This window comes from Echiichthys vipera (assembly GCF_963691815.1).
Source record: "Echiichthys vipera genome assembly, chromosome: 19".
Lineage (NCBI taxonomy): Eukaryota > Metazoa > Chordata > Actinopteri > Perciformes > Trachinidae > Echiichthys > Echiichthys vipera.
Genome location: NC_139844.1, coordinates 20,417,940 through 20,440,674, shown reverse-complemented (window position 1 = coordinate 20,440,674; position 22,735 = coordinate 20,417,940). Strand labels below are relative to the sequence as shown.

At 41.8% G+C, this 22,735-nt stretch overlaps 1 protein-coding gene across 1 annotated transcript; it reads left to right on the top strand.

Moving 5' to 3' along the window:
* Window positions 1-3,824: 3,824 nt before the first annotated feature.
* Window positions 3,825-22,669, top strand: coq8aa (coenzyme Q8A-a). The gene is made up of 17 exons (XM_083934201.1): window positions 3,825-4,242; window positions 9,107-9,206; window positions 10,075-10,157; window positions 10,283-10,521; window positions 10,622-10,799; window positions 10,957-11,023; window positions 14,198-14,272; window positions 15,168-15,296; window positions 16,067-16,152; window positions 16,415-16,555; window positions 17,121-17,202; window positions 17,317-17,410; window positions 18,666-18,807; window positions 19,078-19,185; window positions 19,285-19,350; window positions 19,754-19,840; window positions 20,647-22,669. The coding sequence occupies exons 2-17, from the start codon at window positions 9,113-9,115 to the stop codon at window positions 20,941-20,943; spliced, it is 1,968 nt and encodes a 655-aa protein (XP_083790327.1). The 5' UTR covers window positions 3,825-4,242; window positions 9,107-9,112; the 3' UTR covers window positions 20,944-22,669.
* The last annotated feature ends 66 nt before the right edge of the window (window positions 22,670-22,735 follow it).

Sequence of the window (22,735 nt, the reverse complement as noted above, 5' to 3'; positions counted from 1 at the left end):
TCAAATAACAATGAACAGCAACCGGGTTGTTGGAGGGAGACATGTCAAGCATGTGACGAGGCCACTCTGTCTGACCCACCTGTAGGACTCCATCCTATTCATTTCATATTACTCTAAACATTTGGATCCCAAAGCATTACCCCAACAAAAGATACAAATGGTGGAACACAGCGGGTGTTAATAGTCCAGTGGTTCTCAAACTTTGTACATGACGTACCACCTCAGTTAAAGTCAGGCTCTCTCAGGTCCCACCACTAAGACCAATGTTAGAATACAGCAGTTTAGCCCGGTGTTGTGCCGTATTCAGCACCCCTGCCGTGAAATGCCATATAAGGTAGGTAACCATGTTAAAAGCAGACACTTTGGAACCTATGAATTGCAAGAGCTAGCTTGCAAAGCTGGGATTATATTAAGGAAACACTAAGTCAAATGCAATTAACTTGCTCAAAAGATCCATTTCATTCATTTTGTAATTCCGGCTGCAGTATATTTCCACAGAACATACAACAAGGTGTTGTTTTGTGTTAGCTATTATCCAAGTTTGTGATTTTAAACTCTTTAAAATAGTTTAAAGACTGTAAGTAACCAATGATCTGACCGTTGTGGGTTACCTGTATATAAACTGAATACGGCACAACAGCGGCACTATTCAACTACGGACAGGGAGGTTTATTCCTTATCAGAAGATTATTTAATGTTGGCTTTCTTCAGCCACAGCCACGCTGTATAAAGGGTTAGCATCAAAACGGACATGTCAGTGTTTTTTAAACCAATCATTATACCTCTGCTTACTCTCTTCCATCACAGTTTAGCTCGTTGTTCGGCTCTATTTACAGGGCTGAACTGTGATCAAACAAACCAAGAGGTGTCATTGATTTCCTACCTTCCACTTACCTATAGCATTCTTAAAATGTGGTTGAGACACTGAGGTAACAGCAACCCTATCTGTCACAGATAGGGTTGCAAAGGGACGGTACATTTTTGGTAAATTGCTGCAGCAGGGAGGAGGCCTCGGGGAAGACCCAGGACTAGGTGGAGAGATTAGATCTCCACACTGGCCTGGGAACGCCTCAGGATCCCCCAGTTAGAGCTGGTTAATGTGGCCCGGGAAAGGGAAGTTAAGAGTCCCCTGCTAGAGCTGCTGCCCCCACGAACTGACCCTGGATAAGAGGCTGAAGATGAGATTTCAAAGATCAACAAAGATGAAGTATTTTCTTAGTATTATATTAATTTAGTTATTAATGTTTCCTTCTTTTATTTTGGAGACTCCTTCAAGTACCACCGGAGAGAGCTTGAGTACCACCAGTGGTACAAGTACCACAGTTTGAGAACCAGTGCTTAAGGGTCTTAGTACCTGGATTGCTCTTATTGCCGATCATTTTTGATACATGTTGTGACTAAAAATGCATTTGGTTTGTCCCCTTTATGACAAAAGCTCTAGTATCTAAGGCTGTACAGCGCGGATTTATTCCTCCTAGTTTAGAGCCTTTCTGTGAAAACTGGGTTGTTCTAGACTTTGACTTTTGACATTTGACTATGTCCACGCTCCAGGCAGTTTGACAGGAGATGCATTCACTGAAGAGGACCAGTGAGCTCATTTAGTCTGTGAAAAAGCTATAACCTCCTTTACATAATACAATATAACATGCTGTGTGGATCTGTGGCACACTCTGCTGCCACTTTAATGACAGTGCAGAGAGACTATCATCTCAAAACGTCAGTCAGCCAGGACCCAAATTTGTGATTTACAAAAAACTTTAAATTCTTTTCTGAGGAAATGGGTTTTGACTTGTCAAATTATATATAGATGACATATGTTGTTATTATTATAGCTGCATAATGGTTACATTTATTCAATTTAATTGTCAAATCAAGTCAAATCATCAAGTTTGTTTCTACTTACTTAAACAGTGCAGTGTTAGGATACATCCAACAACAGTAGATGGCAGCAGAGGCCAATTTCAGAGATGTACAGTAATGTTTACATGTGTGGTGTTTGTGTTTGAATGCGTCAGTTATCACCTATGTTTATTGTGCGGTGTCCCTGTAAAACTGGAATGCTGTTAATAATTTATTGCTATATATAATAATATGGAGTCATATAAGGGGTAAGGACGTAGCCTCTCAGTCGGGGTGCGTTCTCTCAACTTGATCCAATCGACTCACCTACAGGAGTCTCCATCTGGTCAGATTTTGACTCTGCCTCATTTCCTCTTACCAAAAAAGGGCATTATGTATGTGACGTTGGGGGGAGGGAGATGCTTTTACAGAACTAGCAACATTAGCACCACTGCTAATAATAAGATCAACAGGAGTGGGAGTCAGTGTTGAGGTTATTTTCTGGGAGGGAACAGGAGCTATTTAAAAAAAAATTCCTGTGTCTCTAGTGGAAAACACACCGGCTCTGGGAGTCAAGTGCAGGCAGCATTTATGATCTATGATTTAAACTGATATCCAACACAGTACCATGCTCATAGACTGTAAAACACCGACCCTCACGGGCCGAATCCTCCCACTGCTCCAGATTAGCATCTAGCGTATGTGCCATTGATAGCAGGCTGTATTCAAGTCATGGTTCCCACTCAGGCTTTTTAATTAGCATAACAGAGCTAATGTTAACATGTTGTGTTCCTAAAATCTGTTTGTACAGATCGAAGAGCAAACCATCTTGTCATTTACAGTAACACCACCACACGAATGACCGCAGGTCGAGATGACGGAGTTAACATGCTAATCCTGACAACTAGCCTCCGAGGAGAAGCAAGAACCAGAGGCTAGCTGTTACTCAAGAGGCTGTGCTCCTAATTATTCATAAACTTTAACCTCCAATAAAATAAAAACTAGCCTGGTACAACAAACCAAATCCCCCCCTCAGTGTTGTAATGGAGATATGACCTAAACCTACAAACAAGAATGTTTTTTTGTGCCTTAAACTGGTTTGATGATGCTGTGAAAACAGCCTGTTTAACATGGGGGTCAATGAGAAACTGCTCTGTATGCAAACTGCTCCTAGTGGACACTCAGAGAACTGCAATTTTTGGCACTTCCGTATTGGATCAACCAGGAAGTTGCTGTGGTGGGGGCTTCAGCACAAAGCACTTTGCACTTTGTTTTTTCCTCGTAATGAACCAATGAGACGACGCGATTCAGTCCCCACCTCCTGTCAACAGACGAAACGGACCAATAGGAGCAGAGGATGGGAGGGAGGGAGGAGGAAACACAGAGCCATGGATAAATAAAGTTGAGCGTGGCAGCTCGGTGCATGCCTGCGCGGGGAGATAACCCGCCTCTTTAGTACAGACTCATGATTACAAGAAAATCTGCGAAATTACAGCTTAATCATGGGAATGCACGCGCACTGTTTGGATGCTGTGCAGAACGTGAACGTGAGAGCGTGCGCGCGCTGAGCAGTGGGCGGGTCGCGTCGGTTTACGGCTCTGGCTGCTCTGAAGTTGGTAAATAAAGGTTTGACCTCGCGGTGGCCTTAAACAGGTTTAATTATGCTGTGAAAACAGCCTGTTTAACATGGGAGTCAATGAGAAACTGCTTTATATGCAAACTGCTCCTAGTGGACACTCAGATAACTGCAGTTTTTGGCACTTCCGTATTGGATCAACCAGGAAGTTGCTGTGGTGGGGGCTTCAGCACAAAGCACTTTGCACTTTGTTTTTTCTGCGTAATGAACCAATGAGAGGACGCGTTTCAGTCCCCACCTCCTGTCAACAGACGAAACGGACCAATAGGAGCAGAGGGAGGGAGGAGGAAAACCAGAGCCATGGATAAATAAAGTTGAGCGTGGCAGCTCGGTGCATGCCTGCGCGGGGAGATAAACAGCCTCTTTAGTACAGACTCATGATTACAAGAAAATCTGCAAAATCACAGCTTAATCATGGGAATGCACGCGCACTGTTTTGATACTGTGCAGAACGTGAACGTGGGAGCGTGCGCGCGCTGAGCAGTGGGCGGGTCCCGTCGGTTTACGGCTCTGGCTGCTCTGAAGTTGGTAAATAAGGGTTTGACCTCGCGGTGGAGACAAACTGGATTACACAGCGTCAGCAGCGACAGCAGGAGGAGGAAGGCCACCGACAGATAACCTGCAGCCCGTGCAGCCGTCAAACAGTGTCCCGTGAACAAGCAAAACCCCACGTGAACCCACTGTTATATGCATTTCTACTAAATAAAGAGACTTGGCTCGCGCTCGCCGTTTAACCGTGCGACAGAGGAACAAGACGACACCTGCGCGTGAGTATTTGACACGCTATCTCACATTATTATGCATATTATTTATATTTTCTCTGTTAGTTTTGTTGTAGTCACGTTCACCTCAAACGGGCTCAAACCCTCTGCAGCGCTGACGTGCCCGTGGTCCAGCGTTATGGCCGCTCTCCGTCACTTCTGCAAACTTTACACACCCACAAACGGAGCGGGGATTTATCAAAGACGCCTTTCTGTGAAGTGTTGACTAAACCTGCACTAACTTTGCAATCTCAGGCGTTTTTAAAGCAGCTGTAATGTCTGTTTAGATGTTTACAAGTAAACAACGTGGCACGCGTTTGTTGTTGCAGTCTCGTGGCCACATGCCCATGAGGAAGTTTATAATCACACATTTTTAAATGGGCATAAGTGGAACTCTACCTAACTGCGCTGAAGGTGAAGTTTACATCCTAAATATCATTATTAAGCATCATTTTCTGTCAAATAACTCCCATGTCCCACTGGAAATTATGTTTTTTCCCTGAATACCATAAATGGCAGTCAGATATGTGCATGCATTTTAATACTTTGATTTAAGTTCAATTGATCATTAATAGTTTTAAGTACTAATAAACTATGTATGGATAAGATCTGCACAGTGAGAGTGTATAAAATCTGCCCACTAATGAAACAAAAGGCTTTTGGCTCTCTAATCTATGACATGACAATAATTTGCATTTATGTTTACTATCTCTTACACACAATAATCAAGCATATGCAATGTATGTATACACTTTAACTACATGTATGAGCAAGAAGTTCCTGCAATTTGAAGGGTGTTGTATGACCTCTAAGCCAAACTAGAGCCTCTGCTGATAGCCCTGGGGTTTTACGACACTCAATAAGGAGCATGACATTGCAGCAGGTTAATGCTGAATCAACCATATGTTTGAGTTTATTTACTTCACATAGTTTGTCCATTAAACTATGTAATTAAATCATTTCTTTAACTGTAAAATGTCAGACTCGGTATAGTTTCAATTCTTTGATAAACAAAGATACGGGATCCTTATCAGAAAGGTTTGTTTATACTGTGCAGTTGATAAAAGGAACAAATTATTGTCATTGGACTTTCAAATATTGATATTGTCACGAAGAATCCAGTATTGATAATGTTATTAACTGCTAACTGAAAACAGGGGAATCACAGTTATCGAGGTTTCATGTTATCGGACACAATCATCAACAGAAATTATTATTATTATTATTGGAATTATAATCTACTACTACAATAATAGTTTTTCTACACCATTCTGTATCCAGCTTCACATGTCGCAGTATCATCAGGGTTTGAGTACAGTTCTTAATCACTGTAATAATCTGTATTGCAGTGTTGCAGGAAACGTGGTTTTCTGCACATTTCCCTGTTAGCGGTGGTGAAGCTGCGGCTGTGGTGAATCCCCACCGCGCAGTGATTGGAATATTTCCAACTTTTGGAAAGCCATGGGGTGTACTGTGCAGCGTTCACATATAGACACACACTCATGCCGCGATGCCTGGCTATTTTCATAACAGTGAGTCATCAGCTTGTGGAGGGACAACAGCGGAGCCCAGACAACAACTGAGGCTTAGGTGTGCGTGTGCGTGTTTGTGTGCATGTAGCCAATGCCATGTTTAATCACAGGCTGTCCTTTCAAAAAATACCTCGGTGACTCCTCACCCACTGGCCATCACAACTGACCTTTTAATTTTCCTCTCCTCATTATTTTAATTCGGGAATCTAATAAAGTGTCCTCTCCCTGTTCGTGGAGGTTGACTTGTTAGCATAGTGGCCCCGTTCTGACATGATGCAGAGGAAGAAAGCAGCTTGTCAACACCTACTGAGGCAACACACCCACACTGACAAATGGGAAGTTGCTCAATCGATCTCATTCAGCAATAAAGAATCGTATGTCATGAGTTTTTTCAAAATGATACAGCGATTAATACATTTCAAACCTTTTAAATACTAAATATTGTTATAAATAATAGATCTACTTTAACCTTTTATAGTAGAAGAATGCATTTTGCAAGTTGAATTCATTCCTACCTCTGACTCTTGCAGAAATTCACATTAATTCAAGTATGTTTCACATCTTAAGAATGTTGTTGTAGCCTCGTCTGAAGCACGAGATTACATACTTTCCATGGACACTGCAGCTTTGTGTGTTTCTTCGGGTTTCTTCGCCTCTTTTCAAACTCCCATAAGTCCCAGTCTTTTAGGAGATCATGCAGGATCTAGCTGCGAAGGCTGAGGTGCCTCAGCATGGTGCTGTGGTAATTGTTATGACACTAAAGTATGAATAACAATATTTTATTATCTTTAATTGATATTTGAAACATGCGGATACCTGCAGTAGCACTGCCGTCTATGCACTGTAGGCGGCATGCCAGTAAAACACTTAAGAGTTGTTCTTCTGGGTCCAAAGACAATGTGACAATTGCAGGAGATTTTGGCACATGCAATAATTAATTTGTTCCATGTACTTACTCAGTGCTTGTATGAGACCATAGTTACTTGATGACATCATTATATAAACCTGTGTGTTGTTTACATAATCATAGGATCTATTGTTGTTTTCCTTAAGCCGTGCCGGTTAGAGCATGTAGATGTGTAACAGAGGAGAACCGAGAATGGAGCCTTCAAACCCTGCAGGGCTCAACACTAGCTTTTAAAAGTAGTTGCCATCTTTTGGTTTCTGTAACTGAAAATACAGTTGCCATTTTTAAGATACTATGTATGAGACACTATGCAGTTATACATCAGCCTAATAATGGAAATGTTACATATATATCAATATTTAAATATTGAACATTTTGTGTGGTGGTTAGCACTGTCGCCTCACAGCAAGAGGGTTCCCGGTTCAAATCCCGGCTGGGGCCCTTCTGTGTGTAGTTTGCATGTTCTCCCCGTGTCTGCATGGGTTTTCTCTGGGTTCTCCGGTTTCCTCCCTGGTCCAAAGACATGCAGGTGTCAGGTTAATTGACAACTCATATATTGCCCGTAGGTGTGACTGTGAGCGTAAATGTTTGTCTGTATCTATCAGACTCTATCAGCTGGGATTGGCTCCAGCCTCCCCCCAACCTCCCCCTGCGACCCTGAAAGGGACAAGCAGTTGAAGATGGATAGGTGGATAATTCTATAGATGTTGTTAGTGGTTGCTACTGATGATAACCCAAGGCCAAGAATTGGTTGCCAATTCCTCAAAAAGGTTGCCCACGGTAACCTGGCAAATAAAACTATTCGCGCCCTGCTTGGAAATGGTTCAGTACAGAGAGCGTTTGCCCCTTATTGTGCTCGGCCTCCTTCAGTCTCGTGCCGAGCCGCCCCGTAGTTATCCAGAATGCAACACAGTTATTTAGTGCTTCTGTCCTGGGGGTTGTCAGCATGAATGTTAAAAATACCAACAATCACTACGGACACAGAGAGAGAGAGAGAGACAAAATGCTTTTCTGTTTATTATCATCCTACGGTAAATTATTGATATATAAAAACACATGTACATTTAAATTAGATACAAATCAGTGCATGTAAAAATGCATGCCTGTTTTATATTTTTTCGGCTGTGACAAAGTATGCCCACAACGCGTCTTCAGTTCGCTGTCTGAAAACACACAGCAGCCCTGAAGCAGGAGAGATGACCCACTTTCTCACTGTTGGTTTGTCTGTGTGTAGCAGCGCAGAGTCTCGCATACAGCTTTGACTCTTTCTGAAACGGCTTTTTTCCATTGGCCCAAGTCCCAGCGGAGCTGTGTTGAAGCACGTTGTCACACCTACAAAACAGCACCTGCAACACACTTAACACACAGTCAGCACGGTGCAGACCGCCACAGAGACGAGTGCAGTGGTTGCTCTGTTGTTCAGAAGAGTCGGAGAGGAGAGAGGAGAGAGGAGTGAATGCACTTTCACTTAGATCCTAAATGGACTTTGGCACATTACTGTTCACTCACCTGTGAACAATAACTCAGCTTTTTCAGATTTTTTTTGTGACTATCCATTAAAAGATACATCCTTGGATTGATTCTTGGAGAGAAATGGAGGGATATTTTGAGATAGGTATTTTATTAGAAAATATCTAGGCCTATCAGTTGCAAAGAGAAACTGAGAGGTAAAGCGTGGCAGCAAACCTTGTGCATAAGCCAAACACGTGCACCAGCATTCACTTGGCACAAAAATAGCTGGAACAGACAACAGCCAGCAACTCTCCGACTCCTCCCTCCTAGTTTCCAGTGACATTTACACATCCAGTCCTGGACAACATGCACATATCTGCACAGCATACCCCTATTCCTTTCTTGTGTGGGTGTGTGTGTGTATGTGTTGCTTACACAGGGATTGGAGGTCACAAGTATTTTTAGACAAAGTATTAAAGTGACCTCAAGATGTGACAGCTGTCCATGCTTGTGAGTGTGCATGTTCTGGCAGCAGAATGTGTGTTGACGACAGGTTTTATTTCTCTTTCCATCTGCCTTCTTGTCCATCAGTATCTTTGTCCGTGTCCCTTTCATGTTGACCGACAATTTGTACCTACACATGTGTGTATATATATATATATGGCCTCCTTGTTGGGGAACAGTATGTACCTCGCTGTGCCACCAGGCCTAGTATGTGCCTACAGAGCTGGGTCTGTTCGTTCCTGTCTATAGGGAAGGTTTTCGTTTGCCACCCTACTCTACGAGGAAATGTTGGGTCTATGTAAATCAAGTCTTAGAGTGTGGTCTTTACCTACTCTGTAAAGTGTCCTGAGATAACTTTTGTTATGATTTGGCACTATAAATAAAATTTAATTGAATTGTATGTTTGGAAGGGGACGTTGCATAACTTATGGTTATATTTCGTCTCTTTTCTTCCTGTTCCTCTCCCTGTCCCTAGTCCATCATGGCGGGCGATATGATGTTACTGATGCGCGGCTTGGCCAAGTTGAGCCAGGCGGTTGCAGAGACTCAGAGCACCACCCTGCGCAGTGGAGCAGGTAAGTTCAACACACCTGTTTAGTGCTTAAATTGGACACTTTGTCATATGATGGAAACATTTTCAACATTTGTCTTAAGAGCTGCCCTTAACTGCCTTGTTAGCATTCAGTGTTTTGCATTAAAACGTTTAGCAAACTTGCTCGTTAGCTCAAACGTTGACAGGCTAGCTTGAGATTAGCGTGACACATTGGTTGAAAAAAAATGTAGAAATTAATTAAAACAAGAGGAAATAATTGACAATTCTGTATCGGACTTGTCATTCAAATAAAAGGCATTCCTTACAAAAAGGTCATATTAAAGTATTAGTTTTTGAAAACAAGTGGTAACGGCATTCAAACTATTAGCTTAGCTAGCCTGCTAACTCCAGCTCAATACGCTATGCGGCTAGCATTGGTTGAAAGGTAATGTTAGCAAAAATGTTGACAGCTTAATGACTTGATAAGTCAGGAATTAGTTTCTACAGTGCATTTTTAAAGCAAATTATTCCATAAACAGCCTCCACATTATTGTAAATTCATGTAGATGGCATTTAGCTCAAGAGTGTAGCCCGAATGTATAAATGTGTGTGAAGGGGTGAATGCAGCACGTAGTGTAGAACGCTTTGAGTGGTCGGAAGACTAGAAAGGCGAAATATAAATAAAGTCCATTTACCATCTTGCTGAGTGGTTTCACTGGTCCGGTCCACTTGAAATCAAATTGGGCTGTATTTGCCAAATACAGCCCAATTTGATGAACCCATGAACTAAAATGAGTTTGACATCACTGATTAAGCTTGCTTAAACAGTCAGGCACTCCTTATGTGCAGAAACATATTTTTGGGCCTAATAAAGCTGATAGCAGTATTTATGTTTGTTAATTGTAACCCAGGGGTCCCAGGAGTTGGTGCTGCGGTCCAAAGTGTCCAATCGGCTGCTGAGCAAGGCCTCTCTGCCGCTATAATGAAAATGCAGGTGTGTATGTGTAACTACTACTGTGCAAATTGGCTGCATAGGTTAGTACTGATAAAGAGCTGTGTATCACTTTCAAAGTTAAGAATATTGTGAATGTGTTTTCTTCCGTGTATGTGTCTGTCCAGGAGCTGACTGGCCAGCAGCAGACCTCTCCGTCAAACTCCGAATTTGACTTTCCTCCGGATGACAGTGCGTTCGCAGAGTTTAGGGAGGAAGGTGCAGACTTCACAATGGATCAGGCAGGAAGAATGGATGAAGCAGCAGGAGCGAGCCATGTCAGAGGCAATCAGTCGTTGTTTGAGGGATACAAAGATCCCAGCAAGCAGTTTAGTGGACACACCAGATCCTACCACCAAGATGTCAGGTAGAAATAGCCTCTTACTCGATTGCAATCTACGATATATTTACGGTATTACTGCTGTTTTTGAGGATAAAGGTAATCCCTTTCTCTTTGGGTGTGGCAGACATTTCTACAACAGCAGTCTGAACAGGCATTTTTGGGGACAGCTGTACTGTCAACATCAGGTCAGGCAACTCAGGAGCTACCACCAGGACCCGACCACAGTTGGAGGGCTGACGGCGGAAGACATCGAGAAAGCAAGGCAGAACAAGAAAGCTGAGTTCAAATCACACAAACAGATGGTAATTCCTCTTCATCAGTTCCTTGTCTTAACACAAACACACATAGACACTGATGTAAACATGCACTTTTCCATACACACTGACATTTCAATAGTAATAATAATAATAATAATAATAATAATAAGGAAGGTAATCTTTGCTGGTCTGTCTTGTGTAGTTGAGTGAGAGAGCCAGAGAGAGAAAAGTGCCAGTGACCCGGCTCGGCAGACTCGCCAACTTTGGAGGTACAGTAATACAACTCTACTCTGTCTGAATGTTCGCTGATTCATTGGCTGTTTGTCTGACTGTGTCTGTAGGTATGTGTTTGCGTCTGTGTGCATGTGTGCAACTGTACAATTGTCTGGTCTTTTTCTGTAGACACAGTTGAGTCTGTGTAGGTTCTCAGCAAAACATCAAATCCAACATTATGTGGTTATTCTTAGTTAGTTTGCTACAAGATGTCCCAGAGTTTGAATGTGACAATTGTTGGACGAGTGTAACTGTAACCTACGGACCCATAAACACCCCTCCACCACCCCCCCCACCCCCCACAAAAAAAGCTGAGGTCACCGGGTTCAAGGCAGCCGGTGTGCACCTCGGAGTCTATACAGTTATTAATATCAAGGGAACCGTGCTGAATACAGTACATACATATTTAAATGTCAACAAGCACAAAACACTCGAGTCAAGTATCAAATCCTGGTTTTGCAGTTAAACAAACGCTCCTAGAAATTAGGTCAAGCTTATCTAGCTGTTATTAATGGACATGTGTTCCTGCCAAGATAAAAACACTCCCTGAGAGACTGCAGCAGCAGTTGTAAAAAAATCTGCGTGAGTTTGGCTGCAGATTGTTGTGTGTAAGTTAATCTTCGGTGCGACCTTGTTGTCTGCTCTCTAAGCCTATTAGCTGTGACATATTCAAATGCTAAAATGACTGCCAACTTGATATACAAGTACATCTAAAAATAAGAGAAGATTTAAATGACGTTTCAAAATTTGTAATAAAAAATGTAGCAGTTGTTGACGTTGCTGACAAGCCTGAAAGATTTACTGTACTGTACATTGCATACATTTTGTGATTGTTTATCGTATTTATATACCAACTATTACGGGAAAATATTGAATGTAATATTGGCAGATAAAGGTGCATAGATGTGTGTCTCCTAGTCTCAAAGTCATATCTAGACAGGATGTAGTTTCAGTGATAAGCTCATTCAAAGGCTAAAACACACACTGACGAGCAAAGTGAAAATCTCACAACTAGCTCGGACGTGGTTTAACATCGGCAGCTTGTAGCTTCACCTCAGACGGATGATGTATAAGTTGACAGGTGGCGTAAAGTTTTGACGGAGAAGCTCGAAGCATAGAAAGAGGGTAAACATAAACGGTGTGCAGAGGTGAAGCCGGTGTCAGATGAGTCAGATTGTACTGTCAACACAAATAATACGCGGCAGAATTTAGCCCCAGCTCGTACCAAACAAACGGGAGTTAACACTGAGTCGCAAGAGGCAGAGTCGGGTTGATTCAGCATGTTGACAGTGGTAACATTTAGAAGGTGTCAAAGAAAGGAGGGGAGGGGGCGGAGGGACGTGGCCTCTGCCTGTCCTTCACTCTGCTGCCAAATGTGTTGCAAAGTTATATAAGGTATAAAAAAAAGAAGAAGCTGTCAATAATAAGTCTTATCGACAGCTGCGAGTAGAGTTCTTAGGTGAGAGAACAAGCAGCAAAGTGATTTATAGAGATCATGAATCTGTTTCCTAGCAACCTCGCGCCTTGCTGTTGCCATGCATATCACTAGTTTGAAAGGTTTTTCTGAGGTTTAGTGAGGAAACAAAGCTTTATTTGTGAGTGTGTCTGCTTCTGAATGTCAAATTGAAGTTGTACTCCGGAGGATTTTCATTTAGTTAATTGTCCTTTTTCCTATCCATCAAAGAGTGAGTTAAAACAATGGTGATTGATCTTATGACCCACGAATGAAAGCACTTGTTGACTTTTTGCTGAGTATTACAATATCCGTTTCTGTGGCGACATTCCCTCCCTAAATGTAAACAAGCCGCCATGTTAATGACGCTGGTGACAGCAGTTGGTCTGCCAGCCCAGATCGTCACTAACGGTTACTCCAACTTCTGAGTCCGGCTTGTAGTAAGGGCACAAGTGTAATAGGAACATGTGCGTCTATGGATTTAAAGCAATGGTCTACATACTCAAAATCAGTTGAGCCTCTGAGACACTTTAATATGTAACTATGATTCTTTTTTGTGTTCAGTTCAATTTTCAATAGGAGAATGATGGAAATAAATTCCTTTTTATTTTTATGTTTATTCAACAAACAACTTGTGGATTTGCAGTATACAGAAAGCAACAGAAAGACCGAACTGAGTACACTTTGATATCTATTTATTTTTTAAGTAATGTCGTGAGATTCAAAAACCTTATAGCATGGTTTCCTCATATTGTGAAGCCCTAATGTACAGCAATCTGACTGTGAACACAAAGTAAGATAATACTATATTGGGTTATAAAAGGACACAGACACACACACACAGACACACACACACAGACACACACACACAGACACACACACACACACACACACACACACACACACACACACACACACACACACACACACACACACACACACACACACACACACACACACACACACACACACACGCATTATTCTATCTCAGATACCGTGGCTCACATCCTCATTCCCTCTGGTCCGATCCATCTCCAACAATAGAGGTGTTGACACATATTTGACTGATGAAGAAATACTCAGCCAGCTTGTTTATAAGACACTGAAGCCAGCTGTGTCCTGATTTGTCCGTCTACTGTCGGATCTCAGATTAGTCGCTTCAGAGACACCGCTGACCGATTATGTAACACTGAGTTATGTAAGGTAGAGCGAGACCGGGCTCGGAGGGACTCGCTCACAAACAGCCCCAGACTTGCTCACTGTTCTGTTCATTATCTGCTGAAATGACCATTTAGCCTTTTCAGGGGATACTATTTTGGGAGCTTAAATGTTAATAAGATTAGATCATTAAAATAATTTCCAAATCTTCTGATGTGTTTGCACTGCAGCTGTTACAGTTCTGTCATCACACACTGCTGAGTTGATCCTAGTGCTTATCTGCCGTGTTTTATTTGTCTGATATGTTCTGTTATATATGCTGTCATGGGAATAACATATTTAGACATCACTGAAGAACTAGGGAAATATTATGAGGCACCTGTCTAATAATATACTTATTGACTCACTAAAGTGACATTTTGACAGTGCTGCGGCATGACATTGAATGCTTTAATGCCTCTATCATTTTTATTCCCCATTATTACAGTGTTTTTTTGTTTGTATATTAATCCGGTCCACATTCATTGGGCTGTCGTTCTGTCTGTCTGTGTGTTTTCAGGTCTAGCTGTTGGTTTGGGGATCGGAGCACTGGCAGAGGTCGCCAAGAAGACCATGAGACACAGTGGTGCAGCAGGTAAGGCAGACTAACGCACCCACACTGCTTTTTTTTTTTTTTACCAAACAGATTGTTTGATTTTGCAGTATTACCACTCTTGTGCTGCGTCTTTCTGAATGCATTGTACTATGGATTTGTGTAGACAGAAAAATCCAGGATCTAAATGCTCAAATAAAGCAATTAAAGGCCACGTCTGAAAGTTTTATTCCTGTAAAGACAGATATTTTTGTTTTTATTATGTGGTTTTGCAACTGGGTTCCTGTTGAATAGCACCACTGTAAAAATAGCTACATGTTCAGTACCCCTCCTTTATGCATGTTGATGCATGCTTTGTATACACGTTTTGTATGCAAACAGAGCACAATTGGCAATTAGGCCGCCACCCACACCAACCTGCTGCATAAACAGACATCCCTGCTCGGCTAATCCCAAAACAGAGCTAAGCCGAAACAGCGTACGGCCGTAAATCTGTGGCATTTGTGTGTCTCTTTGTGGGCGTTTATCCGTGTTTGTGCGTCAGTCCCAGCAGACGCTCTATACACACTCACTCACTCACTCACTCAAGCGTGTGTGTGTGTGTGTGTGTGGTAAATCTCTGTTAAAGCCTCTGAAGGCAGCTTGAGACTCATTAAAACACTCTACCTGCTGCCCTACTGACACATATACTCACAGACACACATGTCTCCTTCTGTGGCATGTGAACAAACAGATGCAAATATTGTGTATAAACCTGAACCTTAAATGTTTGATATTGATCGATCTAAATGACCTAACCTGTACATAAAACACTTTTTTGTGATGTTATTACAGTAATTAACACTGCAGATAAAACTTTGGCTCTAAAGTTTGGACACTGGTGGAAAGGAGGGATTGTGTGTGAAAAGAATATCCTCTTTGTTTGGTGCTCCTGCAGGTGAAAATAAGAAAGGCGTTCTGGACTCCAGCCCCTTCCTGTCTGAGGCCAATGCTGAACGCATCGTCAGAACCCTGTGTAAAGTCAGAGGAGCTGCATTAAAACTGGGACAGATGCTCAGTATTCAAGGTTGGTGACAAACACACACAGATACACTACATGCATTCATTTACAGATTTTGGCAGTTGTGACGTTGACTTGCTGCTGCACATGGGCACAAACCTACAGGAAGCAGCAGCTGAGAATAAGTTGCAATGTAATTTGATGCTGGTGTGTGTTTTGCACACATACGTCAGACAAAGTTCAAGAGTGGAAGGCCAGTGGCAGTGACCACCCTGCCACAGAGCTAGTGTAGCTGGATTTGGTGACAGCACTTAACACATCATTAATTTGGTTTTATCACTGTTGTCCCCGCTGCCTGACCTCAGCTGGTGACCTTGGTGACCTTTGGCATTCATTTACTGAGTTCCGAACATGTTAGCATAAACTTTACACAAACAACACAGTGTAATAAATGCAATGAGCCAAAGGAAAAATACTAAGGGAGAAAAGGAAATTGGCTAGCCGGTATGTGCTAATCACTTAGCACAGTGCACTGACCTTGTGTGTATGTGTGTGGTTATTTGCAGAAGCGGCGTAGCTTTGCTCTATCTCTAAGGCGGCGAGAAGTTGATTCTTTAATCTGATATGGACAAACACACTTTGTCCACCGCTGACGTTTAATTGTAACAAAAGAAATGAAGTTTCTTTGATGATTGTTTGTCCAACCATTGTACCCTTTGGCACAAGTCCATGAGGAAACTATTTTAAAACGGGTGATAAAGTTTAGCTATACTGTTTCCTCATCGTCAGCATTTCCTCCCAGTTCAGACAAACTCACATTTGTTTCTGTATTTCAGATGATGCCTTCATCAACCCGCAGCTCGCCAAGGTCTTTGAGCGTGTCAGACAGAGTGCTGACTTCATGCCGATCAAACAAATGACAGTAAGGGTCTATTCTTTTCTTTTAGCTGTCAATTATAACTGGATAAGGGCTACTGCACATTTAAACTGATGATGATAATTAGTATAACAATCTCAGTTCTACCTCTGATAGCATTACGTTATTATCGAGCCCATTGTAACTCCACCAACTACAATTGGAAACCTCCAGTCTTTAACCAACTATGGACATTTTTTAATAACAATATATACTAAGTTGAATAGAAAGAGCTGCAAAAATCTAAATCATTTGTGTCCGTCTGTAGAACGCGTTGAATAGTGACTTGGGTCCTAACTGGAGAGACAAGGTGGAATCGTTTGAGGAGCGTCCGTTTGCAGCAGCGTCCATCGGCCAAGTACACCTGGCAAGGACGAAGGATGGCAGGGAGGTGGCCATGAAAATACAGGTACACTGTGAACATGTGTGTGTGTGTGTTTACACAGTACATTCACATGTTATTAAGATAAACACTGAAACTAGAGAGGGTGTCACATGTCTTTATCATTTCCATTTTTCCTACACAGGCAGTGAGAGCGAAACCACACATTATCTGATCTCTGTGGTCTGTTTGGTTTGTTTAGAAATCAGATCTGAGTCAGTATAAAAAGTGTAAACATCAGAAGCATGCCAATGAAAAATTAGATTTTACCATGACAGTGTTTAAAGATCTGTCTAATTACCACCTTAACCATTTAAAATAAATGCTGGTAGAGTGGATTTTCAGGTCATAATTAACCATAATGGATTTATTAAAAGCCCATGGTAGATAATCATTGCCATGTGAAAGCTGAAGTCACATTAAACTACAAAGACAGATTCAAAAATAAGCTCTGGATTAATCGCAAACATGGTACAGGGGGTTTACAGTCTTTTATAGTGACATTATGAATAAAAACACCACAGAAAAATGAATGACACTGATTTTTATGATCAAATTCAAATTAAAAACATCCTCTGTTTGTTGTACCCAGTACCCTGGCGTGGCTCAGAGTATCAACAGTGACGTCAACAATCTGATGACTGTGCTAAAGATGAGCAATGCCCTTCCTGAAGGTACACATTCAAAGAAGCTCTTTATACTCAACTTCACTCTGCATTCTCACTCTTTTTTTCTCCATCTGCTCCCTTAACACTGTACACCTGTGTGGTGTGTGTGTCTCTCTTTAGGTCTGTTTCCAGAACATCTGATAGACGTAATGAGAGCAGAGCTAGCGCTAGAGTGTGATTATATTAGAGAAGCCCAGTGTGCAAAGAAATTCAGGTGAGTCTTTATGTAGCATATGTCTAAGTGTATGTGACAACAGTCAGCGCCCGCAGCACCTATCTTTCCAATGCGTTGATTGATACAGTGTACACATGTATGTCATATACATTCAGTTTTAACTGCTGAAAATATGATGGCTTTTAGTAATTTAGTTCTGTTTCAAAATAAAATTTCTAGAAAAGTGCCAGCCAAGGATTCAATCGTGGTTGCAATGCATGTACAGCATGCCGCATGCGTGCAGATCCAAAGCCAACTGTATTCTAGTTCTACCCTAAATTATATGTCAAAGTGGAGGCTGCGGTCTTGCAGAGCACTTATTTACGAGTCGCGTTCTATGAGGATGAGTCTAGAGTGCTGCCTAACGTTTGTGAGCATGTTAGTTTGGAATGACTTGCGAGTGCGGTAGTGCTTCTGCTTTGAAACACACACAGCTTTTGAACAAATTGTTCAATGTGGTCACTGGAGAGACAGAAGCCTTAGCTTTCTGCTTCAGAAAGAATGAATGTTCTAGCTACAATATATTTTTATTTTACAACGTTTTTATAGAGCATCATGTAAACAGGAAGATCTCCCGTGGCTGTTACGGGGATAATACTCTGGCACCGTCTGCGTTGTCAGGATGTTTTCCAGTAGACACATAATGTGATAACAGCGCACGATACAAAAGATCTAAGTCTTAGCTTTCGGCTGCAAAAAGAATGAATGCTCTAGCTATAATAATTTTGATTTTAGATGGTGTTAAACATTATCATGTAAACAGGAACCGCCTGTGGCCACTCCGTTTTCAAAGGGTTAAGCTTAACGATTTTTTTTTTTGCATTTTCATGACTAATCTATAAAATCTACAAAAAGAAATAGTATTTAAAATAACTTCACTTACATTTGAAAGTGTATTGTTTCCTTTCTGTCATTTTTAAAATACGCCGTGCAGCGTGTGAAGGCAGAGGATTGTGGGTATTTTTGCTCGATGAGGATCCATCCGTGCATCCTTGAAAATTGGGAGAATTCTCCAAAACAAAGGGCGCGAATTTCAGAGTGCTCTTAACATTGGAACAGTGCTTGGCAACGTTCTATGACGCGGCGTCCTTTAAAGACGGCCGTTGAGCGTTCTTCCTTTACATTGAAAAACAGCGTTATAACAACTTTATACCTGGATAAGCAGGGCTAACTGCAACTACTGCCAACGATATAGAGATTTAACATTCTGCCTACTTAACCTGGATTTATTTGCCTATTCATCCCTATGACCCAGGGAGCTACTGAAGGACCATCCGTTTTTCTATGTACCAGAGGTGATAGAGGAGTTGTCCGGTAGCCATATCCTGACCACAGAGCTCGTCCCTGGGTTTCCCCTGGACCAGGCTGAGAGCCTCACGCAGGAGCTGAAGAACGAGGTACAGCTGACTCACCAAACAGACGAAGGGATCAATAGATGGTTTGCTGACTAATGTGTGCTTTCATCTGGGGAGGAGGGAGTTAAGGGATGTGTTCAGAGGGGTCTGTTGGATGGAATTAGTTTCTTTCTGATCAATAAATACATGGATGAATGGGTTTATGGTAGCAGGTTGGGGAACTGCATTTTCACCCAATATTCTCCACTCTTCTCTCATTTCCTCCCCGAAGTCCGTGCTTTCCTCATGCTCTCATGTTTTTTTCTGTCTCAGATCTGCCACAACATCTTGAATTTGTGCCTCAGAGAGCTTTTTGAGTTCAGGTACATGCAGACTGACCCAAACTGGTCCAACTTCTTCTATGATCCACAGACACACAGAGTGAGTCTGTCCACAGGTTAAATACTACTGTTACAAGAGTTACTTTTACTACTAATACAAAAAAAAAACGTAACTGATCATTGTCTGGTGTCACTCTAGGTGGCGCTGTTGGACTTTGGAGCCACAAGAGGATTTGATAAGAGTTTCACAGATCTCTACATAGAGGTAAGATCAGTCAGTCTCATGCTTACTTTTCTTTTCTTCATTTCTAACAGTAATTCATAGACAAGATCAGGCTATTGATCAACATAAAGCTTCAGTTACTGTATACTACTCACAGTCAACACTTGTCACACCCCTACTGTTTAGTTTATGTTTTGATTTGTTGCAGAAGAGACATTTTGAAAACCTCAAATGGAAACAAAAGTCTCATTTGAAAGTGGCGTCAGTTGCAGTGAATTATTAAAGTTGGGGAAATCTAACTTGCATAAGATTCATGTCATGTCAGAATTGAAAATGTTTCAGTTATGCAGATTTGTTTTTGGCATGTATACGATATTGAAACAATTCAAGAGAAGGAGAGAAACAGTCAAGTGATAGTGATAAAAGTCATAATCTGTGATTGTAGATAATCCATTCAGCTGCTGAGGGCGACAGAGACGGGGTTCTGAAGAAATCTATCGAGATGAAGTTCCTGACCGGATATGAGTCCAAGGTAAATAGCTCTGCTTTGACTGTCTGTGTGTCACACACCATAGGTATGGCCATAATGAGAGAAACTGGACATAGTGGCGACAGAAACTCATTCAAAAACATCTGTGTTATATGCAAAAGCAACATAAGCAGCCAGGGAGAGGAGTGGATTTGGTTGTTTGAACAATCGTTCGGATGCATATTTTACTTAAAAGGTTTAGTGCTTGTGCCTCAAACTGAGGTTTATGTGTTGGTAAACAAGTACAAAGTGATATGTAAGAACCTGAACAGGAAAGTCATTAGCTGTGACTAAAGTCCTTTTCCCAAAGGCCAAAAACCCACTAACATGCTTTTGTGGGAATGGTTTCAATCCACATTCATTCTCGGGAAAAATGTCTCTGGAGTTGTCAAGAGTATTTATCAGCAACATTGAGAAACATGACACTCGGGTGGATGGGCTAATTTTGACCCCTTCTCCGGTACGATGCTAATACGTGAGTCGACCCTGTCTGTAACTTATGTGATTCTTTGTCATCTCAGCCACAAATTCTGTCCGTCTCTGTAGAAGCAGCGTTTGGAGACTGAATAAGTAACAGAAAAAAGAATAACCACTGTAATATTGTTACTGGGCTCCATGCTGCTTTCTACTGTTTCCAACCCTTTTTTTTTTCATGTGTGTTCGTGACACCAAAAAAAACAGAAAGGCATGCTCATCTACTGCCAATAGAAAAGGAGACTTTTCGCACATTTAAAAACCTGCATATACACGCTAATTTTTGTGTTAAAAGGATAAAAGTATGCACTCTATTTTTCCCTTTTTGTGTCCAGGCAATGTTAAATGCTCATGTGGATGCGGTGATGATCCTGGGTGAGGCGTTCGCCTCCACAGAAGCTTTCGAATTTGGCTCCCAGTCCACCACCGAGAGAATCCACAACCTCATCCCAGTGATGCTCAAACACAGACTCTCCCCGCCTCCCGAGGAGACGTACTCACTCCACCGTAAGATGGGCGGCTCGTTCCTTATCTGCTCCCGGCTCGACGCAAAGCTGCCCTGTAAGGACATGTTCCAAGATGCATACAAGAAGTACTGGGAAGGCCGCACACCACCCTCTCATTCAGCCTAAGCCAATCCCAAGTGTCAGGCAATTTGATGGACAGATCCTGGGGCCAACGGCAAAGTGAAACTCAATGGTGAAGTCGTGGTGTGAAGACGCACAACTGCAAAGCGGAGGCCATGTTACTGGCCCTTAACTGGTCATCAGGCACCAGTTTATCTTTCCCATTTTGGGAACTTCACTAGGATGAGTTTTTGAAAGGCACTCATACGTATTTACAGCCATTATTTCTTTGTTCGAGAGGGAGCAGCAACTTGGCGTCTGGCGTGCTTCAAGACCAAACTATATATTTGGTCCCGAGACGACAGGATGAAAAGACCGAGGTGGACGGAAGAAGAGAGATCAACAGCCTTGCATGTAGAAGTTCAGGTGTAAAATGAATGTTAAAAAAGTTGGAATTTTATCTCTTCTATGATGTTTTCAAGAGTCATTCTAGCATTATCTTGTGTTTTGCATTGCTGTGTTTTATTGAACCTTTGGAAGATCAAACCAACGTGTCCAGGAACGTCATGGGTAAATACAGGGTTTTCAACTGATTACATTAAGGAAGAGGACTGAATAATAAATCTAAACCCACGGTCACGGAAAAATGGGGTTAGCGTAATTTAGTACGTCTACGGGAAGTATGAGTCACACTATTGGCCAGGACCAACATGTCTGGGAAGTTTGATTAGATGATCAGTTATGTTTCTTGGTCTAAATGAGAACAAAGTAGTTTGAATGCTGCCAAGCGATTGACTTCAGGTTGATTCATCCATTTGTAGGAAATGTGTCAAAATGGAAGTTGTCAGCATTTACAAACAAGAAAGGCTGGCTTTTAACTCATGTTTGTGTATTTTCTCTATCTGTGTACAGCCATCCAGATTTCCGTTGCTGTTAATGGCTTTTAGCTTTTTAGGGAGACGGTCAGTGGGCAGAACATTGATCCGAACATCACTCTGTGTGTCAAGTGACCATTAAAATGACATTCAGGATCTATATATGTTAATGAACCTCGGCTCAAAGAGTGATTTTACTCAGTTTGTGTCTGGGCCTGAGAGAGCACAGAGCTTCTGCTGTCGTTTCTTTATCCTTTACGTCCCAGCTGATGATTTGACTTCAAACAGTGTCCATATGGGGCAGATTTAGCTTGTGAATTCCAGTTGATTATCGACATGTCAGCATTATGACTCAGAATTTTTATTCTGTAAGAAATAATCCAGATTCAGTTTATTTTAGTACCAAAGCATGATTCATGTATTCAACTCTTTGTCACGTCCTATAGAAGTGAAACTATATGGATCCGTGTTGCTCACTGTAAGAAGCACAGAAACACTGAGCACAGCCCACATCAACCTGTGCTCAGTCGTGAATATTAATGAACTACCGGGATGCCAGTAGCTCATCGCGCTATGGCACACCTTGGTTTCACAAGTCAGTAATCTCCACGCCTTCTCAGGTGTTAAATACTTCATCACCTGTCTGCTGTGTGAATGCAGTTATAACGGTCTCTGGTGTGAAGATGAAAAAATATAAATAAATACAAGGTGCCAGTTTCCAGCGGAAGGCTTTTAGCTTTATATTTCATATCGAGTCTCTGTGGAAGGATGGTTTAAATTTTCTAATCAAACTGAAAGTTGTGATTGTATGAAAAGAGTAAATGTTTGATCTACTTGTCATGTGGCTTCGTGTGGTTTTGTGTGTGATCTTAAAGTCCCCCTCCACTGAAAAATATCTTTTTTCTTTTGTTTGTATCCCCTAAAATGTCTGACATTGACTATAATGACTTGTATTTGAGCGAAGTTTGTCACTAGAGAGGTGT